At 34.0% G+C, this 7,246-nt stretch overlaps 1 protein-coding gene across 6 annotated transcripts in view; it reads right to left on the bottom strand.

Annotated features, from left to right (window-relative positions):
- The window catches only part of LOC110447431 (girdin-like), a 94,045-nt gene extending 87,128 nt beyond the window's left edge, over positions 1-6,917 (bottom strand). For all 6 annotated transcript variants that reach the window (XM_021493121.1, XM_021493122.1, XM_021493124.1 and 3 more), the window contains exons 1-2: positions 6,585-6,917; positions 6,398-6,480 (exon numbers count right to left, since the gene is read on the bottom strand). In XM_021493121.1, the coding sequence (XP_021348796.1) occupies positions 6,398-6,480; positions 6,585-6,629 (128 nt within the window). In that variant the 5' untranslated portion in view covers positions 6,630-6,917. The remainder of the gene's footprint in view (positions 1-6,397; positions 6,481-6,584) is intronic.
- Positions 6,918-7,246: the final 329 nt, after the last annotated feature.

The following is a 7,246-nucleotide window of genomic DNA, read 5'->3' as shown; positions in this document are numbered from 1 at the left end:
TATACAGATACTGTGACGATTTAGTAACGTATACAGATACTGTGACGATTTAGTAACGTATACAGATACTGTGTTGATTTAGTAACGTATACAGATACTGTGACGATTTAGTAACGTTTACAGATACTGTGTTGATTTAGTAACGTATACAGATACTGTGTTGATTTAGTAACCTATACAGATACTGTGTTGATTTAGTAACGTATACAGATACTGTGACGATTTAATAACGTAGACAGCTACTGTGACGATTTAGTAACGTATACACCTGACGTATAATACCAGGTCAATTAAAGGTACAGCGTCTGACTGGAACCAGGATAGTTCGTTAAGTGGATAATAAAACTGCAGATACTGTGACGATTTAGTAACCTATACAGATCCTGTGACGATTTAATAACGTATACAGATACAGTGACGATTTAGTAACCTATACAGATACTCTGACGATTTAGTAACCTATACAGATACTCTGACGATTTAGTAACCTATACAGATACTCTGACGATTTAGTAACCTATACAGATCCTGTGACGATTTAATAACGTATACAGATACTGTGACGATTTATTAACGTATACAGATACTGTGACGATTCAGTAACCTATACAGATACTGTGACGATTTATTAAAGTATACAGATACTGTGACGATTTAGTAACCTTTACAGATACTGTGACGATTTAGTAACCTATACACCTGACGTATAATACCAGGTCAATTAAAGGTATAGCGTCTGACTGGAACCAGGATAGTTCGTTAAGTGGATAATAAAACTGTATCAATGAAATACAGGTATTCATGACCTTTCCAGACCAATGACCACTATAAACTACCTGTTGTGGCCCTGTAAAATCTCACAAGTGAAAATCTCCAAGTATGCCCATTTAACAAAACAGTAATTTACCTAAAAACTACCAAATTATTTCAAATTGGACTCCCAATGATTTACGATATTTTAAGCATTATTGACATGCTTGTTTTATCGATTAAAACAGTTACACAAACAGTGTGATATTATGAAGCAATCTCATTAAATCTGAAAACTTCAAAATCCCATTCCAACAGTCTGTAATTAAGCTAATCATCAATTCACAGTTTGTTTTATTTGGTACATGTAAAATTCTATTTTCAAATCTACAGGTTCTTGGCCTTTACTTTGCCTCAGCATGCAGAGGTTGTTAGTCAGCACATACAACAATGACTTGTATATATATATCCTATTAATCAAAGATTTTATTCAAATGAGCTTTAGATTAACTAAATGCTACTAATAATATGTGTAACGGCTTTAACTAAGTCTGCAACTATTTTTTATCATTCTAGCACTGATCTATAGAGGTTCTTTCAATGATTGTATTTTTGGAAAGTTAAGAACCTCTTTCAAGTTGAAAATTAGCTATAATGCTAATTTGGCTAATTTAGCAATACCGTATCGCTTAAAAAAAGTAGCAGTATATATATAATATGGGCATGCCATGATACAAATACATAATGTGTAAGTACATTTTTTTAAATGAAATATTGAAAGCCATTTATGATAAGACCTCATGACATTCTTGTTAAAAAAAGTAAATGTCTACTCTTGTTAAATTATCAATATAATAAAACATAAGGGTATGAGGTAGACAGATATCATCTTTTTACCTGTTACATTAAGCCCAGGCCCTGTAATATGTACAAGCTTATAGGCCCACCCCAAAAACGTGCTATAGAGTATATACATGTAGGACTATATAATAACATGTATCTTTGTGTATACATTGCATAGGTGTACATTCCTTAACAGAAAAATGAAGATCAAAATTTCATTTCTACTGAAAACACAGGTCAGAACTTAAATAAGAATGAAAACCTGCCAATTGTCCTGTACGTGAAATCTGTATTGAAGCCCCAGACAATTACACTGGAGAACCTTATCCACTTGTAACTTGACATGTCTGTGACCTTTGAAATTCCAATTATGATTGTCAACACTAATATACTGGCATGTATCTAATGTTACTGGTCTGGGTATATATTACAGTACTACATGCAGAATCACACGTTACTATCATAAGTCAACCTACCAAACACCTCCATTTTAAAACGGAGCAGCTGCTATAGAGTAAAATACACAGGGAAAATTGTAATCTCATACATGTATCTTGAAACAAAATGTCAATAATTGTGATTGAATAGCACAGTTGGTAGAGTAATGGCCTATAGCTTTTGGCTGCAGGGTCAGTTTTGGATGCTGCAGATGGGGGAATGTAGCTTAAAATATCCTTTACATTTTCAGCATCATGTATAAAACATAAGACTGTACTATATAGTCTATAGATCTAAAAAGATGTGAAAAGGGTGTGACCACATCTTATTAGCAAAAGCTGCATGAGACAGTCATGTAATCTACAACACCATACAGGTATAGATAAGAAACACTTTGAGCATATGTTAATTATATATAAGTCTTCATATATTGTATAAAAGCAATTTAATTGACCATTGAACTTCAAAGAGATACAATTTTGAAGGTTATTGACAATGAAATGGAAACAAAACATGACCAAAACAGATTGAGTATTGTTATTATGAAGAACTGATTTAAATGTGTACCACAAAAAGTGAACTCATCCAGCAAGTTCTGTTTACATGGGTGTACAAGACATGTACTTGTATCAAACATTTTGTAAATTACAAACTGCCAGAGAAAACACATGGTCGGATCAGCGGCCACACATGGCGGCACCTTTACTGTTAGACAAGCCGTGGCAAGGCGGCATCTTCATTAAACACGGCCATCATACACATGTAAATTAGATACAGTCCATGAACCATGGGGGGAGCATCTTCTTTCATTAAAGATGTGTCAAAACTGACTTTCGGGCAAAACATTCAGTAATCAGATTCCTATTTTCAGTGCTTATTACAATTTTATATGAATCATCCACACTACAATACATACATGCACTATATCTCTTTTCCTATTTGAAATACAAGATACTCCAAAATTTTCACTGGTAATATAGAAAAACATTTAAATTAAAATTATAGTATATAGCTTTTAACGTTTCACAATAGGGTTAAATTGGGGTAACACTTTCCTGTTAAACACTCCTTGTTTTACTCTCAAAAACATTGCTGTTATTAGCTTACTATGACAGATAACTGCCACATCAAGTACCAATTGTAGTTTGTTATTATTAGAAAATTGTTAAAACCCTGGAAACCTTATTAAGAGAATGAATGTGGTATATATAATCATAAATTTACTACAAATGAAGCTCTAGATCTTTAGAAAACCTGCATGGATATATATACATCTGTAATGTCCTAATCTTACTTTTTATTATATTATTACTAAAAAGGTATTTCATATTGAAAGGAGTCCTGCTGAGTTTCTATTACAGAATGGTGGAAGTGAGGTCACGCCAAAACAAATCTATGGTTCCAGTGACTTTTTACTTTTTAACAAGGTCCTGTACCTTGTTTCTTTGGTAAAGTATCGCACACAATAAGCACGATTTTTCAAAAATAAAGTGATTTCTGTGTTGAATTCGGGAAAATACAGCAGATATTATATATATATAGATCTAGGGGGAGGGGCATCTCATAACGCCCCCAAAGTCACCTTTAAAGAATCACTGGGTTCTAACATGCCCACATACATTTGTATATGCTGTAAATGATATACATTTTTAGATTTTATATAACTGTTACTTGGAATACTATACATTTAGATTTCTTATAATACTGCTTGACCACAAAATGTTTGGTATAGCATTGGCTAAAATAGAGCTCTCTGTTTCGTAGGCATTGGATTACCAACTTACCAGAATCACATTATTTCAGGTGGCCTTAATGGCAAAATTTGATTAACTCTTCCCTGATTTAATAACATACAAATATGTGAGGGTGATTACATATTACTTGAGGCATTTTGATAATGACATTCCTTGGAGAACACTTACAAGCCACATTTTTGGGTATATAAGATTACCTCTATTCCCAACACACAATACTGTAGTATCAGTGGGTTTTTTTAAGATAGTACAATGTCGTCTCAACCTGTGATTACATAATTTAATTTAAATCTTTTTTTTTTGAGAACGCAATTATAGATAAAGCATTTGAGAGGTCAAAGCTGTAGAATCTAATGTGTTCTGTTTTGAAAATGAGAGATATATCTGGGTCAGGCTGTCTGGAAACAAAAGGCCAAATTGGCTCAATTTCAAGACTGGAAGATGTGATTTTTTTCATTTGTGAAATTTTCTTGTAGAACTTCAAACATTTTTACATCCATTTTAAAAAGGTTTTTTTTACTGAACATTTTCAAAAACCAAGAGTAAAGAAACTTGGCCTCACAAAATTATACAAATATGGATACCTGTTATGTCTAGATGTACATGTGTATTACCTATACTTCACTTTGTGAAAATTGAACAATTATAATTTGTCCACAATATCCATGTAATGTTCCACAGCTATATGTTTACAACGGAAATAGCAATAAATACAGACCCACATCAAACACTTACCAGGAACTGGGGTAGGATGTACGACTGTATGATTAACCAATGACTGTTTTATAAAACATAAGATCTTTAAAGAAAATTGTTAGACTATTTGCTGATCAATGTTAAATTTGTCTTATGACACACAGTAAAAGTATTAAATATGTTCAAACAATCACTGATCTAGGAGGTGTTTCCATAGACATGTACTGTAATTGACCTCATAAGGACACAAACTAAGGTTAAACAACAAGACATGGGGCTCTTTTATTTTGACACACTTTTCAAACAACGTCAGAGTGTCATACGAGTTGTTCATTATAGCCTTCAAGTTGTAGCTTGACTATAACTAATGATGGATCACGACGAACTTTCAACAGAATTCCAACGCTAGCACCCAGTGACCCTCTGGAGACAACTACAGATGTCTGGGTTTCATTCCTGTGTTATTGCATGCAATGTACTGGTAAATAATTGTGCATGCATGCGCAATTTATTTTGCCACAGAGGAAACAATCATAACACTGTGTATCGCTGATCTTATGGTATACCTATAAATGAACAATACATGGTCACATTGTCCTCAAAGATTTTCAATTCCAGTAAGCAAGTGCTTTTTTTAACATGACTAACAGTATAGATTTCATGACTCTAGATCTATCAAGATATTTTTCTTTCAGGATGTTGTAATCAGCTCATTATTTGGTCCATGCATTTTACACATCAAAATATCAGAAAATTACTATGAAATCAAATTTTTCCAAATTTCCTGGTTTCCGCATAAAACCTCATTTCGTAGGTACATGAATTTGTGGATTATTAGTAATCACTCATACCGAAAATAGCCTTATGTTAAACCTTAAATTAACTTTGTGGACATATGGATGAAAGTTAGTAATACCCACAAAATCTATGAAATTAAAAACCAGACAAAAGTTCAGAGATTTCACAGTAATAATATTATATAGTGTAACAGGAGAAAGAGAAATGCACCGTCAGACCGGGATTCAAACTTGGGACCTTCCGAACTCTAAACGGACGCTCTACCAAATGAGCTACCTGATTGCTGATCATGATGATCCACCCAGTCCAAAAGTTTTATTTAGAGTCGGTACATGGTATAACAATACAACATGTACCGACTCTAAATAAAACTTTTGGACTGGGTGGATCATCATGATCAGCAATCAGGTAGCTAATTTCTGCTACATTATTCCTCCCTCCATTCCTCCATCAAGTCTTCTATCCCGAAGACACACAAGACCCATGGCAATATTCTGTTTGGCGCCAAATTTGTAACAGGAGAAAGAGAAAACCATGGCCAGACCAGGATTTGAACCCGGGACCCTCTGAACTCTAGACGGACACTCTACCAATTGAGTAACCTGGTCGCCGATGATAGACCCCAGCCCAGTTCCGATACATATATAGTAACAACCAAACCACATCACCCATCATAATCCTACTGTTCATATGTTTGACACACCTGACCATTTTAATCTTAATTAATAAATTAATAATCTCATCCTTTGTATCGACTCTGAGAAGCCAGAGGTGTCAGAAAGTCAAGATACATAGGTCAGTTACCTGTGCCAATAGCATTACTGGTACTATTTATAATACCTTTAAATGTACTCACATGCAGATAAAAATGTTAAATATGTCCCAACAATGCATACTGTGTATTAATGAAAACTTTAAATCACAAAAATACGCTGTGGATCAGATATCTCAAGCATATGGTTATCTCGAGTTTAATCCGTAACAATGTACTATTGTAGGTAGATTTATAATCAAATCAACAAATGTGTGACAAGTATTTACATGCAAATTAGTCATCAATTTAGGACAATTTTAACGTAAAATAATTAATTAACCTATTAAGATAAAAGAGCACTTACATCTGTTGCATGACATCGTTGAGGAATGTCCCGTTATACAGGTCAGCGTACTCAATAGATTTACCTTGATTGAAAGACTCCACCTGCAAAATAAAGAAAACACACCTGTGCTTGGATCGAGTCATAAACAAACAAAACCTTGCTCAAATATTTCAGGACAACGAAAGGCAAAATCGACGACATTTACCCATAAAACGAGTGGAGTCTCCATAATGTTTTTAACGGCAGCCATTCTTAGCTTTAGCCTGCCTGATCATGCATTTCTTTTCAATTTTAACAAAGTGTAAAATTCACATGAGACATGTTGAATTTTACAAACTAACTCCATTGTGACGGATAACGAAGCTTAAACAAGACCGAAACTACATGGTAGGGTAATCCTTTCCTTGGAAAAATCACGTAATCCATTCGCTAATATCAGAAACAAAATAGAAGCACGTGAATTATTCACATAACCGACACACGAACGCTGTCACACACAAATATCAGTTTTCAGGTAACACCGACTGGCTGACATGAGCATCGTTGACCTTTGACCTGTGAGCAGGAATTCATACGCGAAAAGTACAATAATAAATTGTAAATTACAGCCTAGGCATTGCATGAATATTTTATCTACAGTAACAAGTAACTAAAAGTTTCGTATTTGAAATGGAAGTTATAATTTCAACTAGTTTAAGACATCCTATAGCGAAAATATATATAGAATTATATTCTATGCAAGGTGCTTTGCGAACGTTCGTGACATCTGACGGTGGATACCAATGACGCTAAAGTGGAGATAACTCTAGATTTCATAATGCATGTGTATTCCAGCTTGCCGGTTGTGTCGATTTTTTTTAGGAAATA

This window comes from Mizuhopecten yessoensis, unplaced genomic scaffold, assembly GCF_002113885.1.
Source record: "Mizuhopecten yessoensis strain PY_sf001 unplaced genomic scaffold, ASM211388v2 scaffold3375, whole genome shotgun sequence".
Lineage (NCBI taxonomy): Eukaryota > Metazoa > Mollusca > Bivalvia > Pectinida > Pectinidae > Mizuhopecten > Mizuhopecten yessoensis.
Note: the sequence above shows the minus strand (reverse complement) of the source record. Positions and strands in the feature narration are given on the sequence as shown.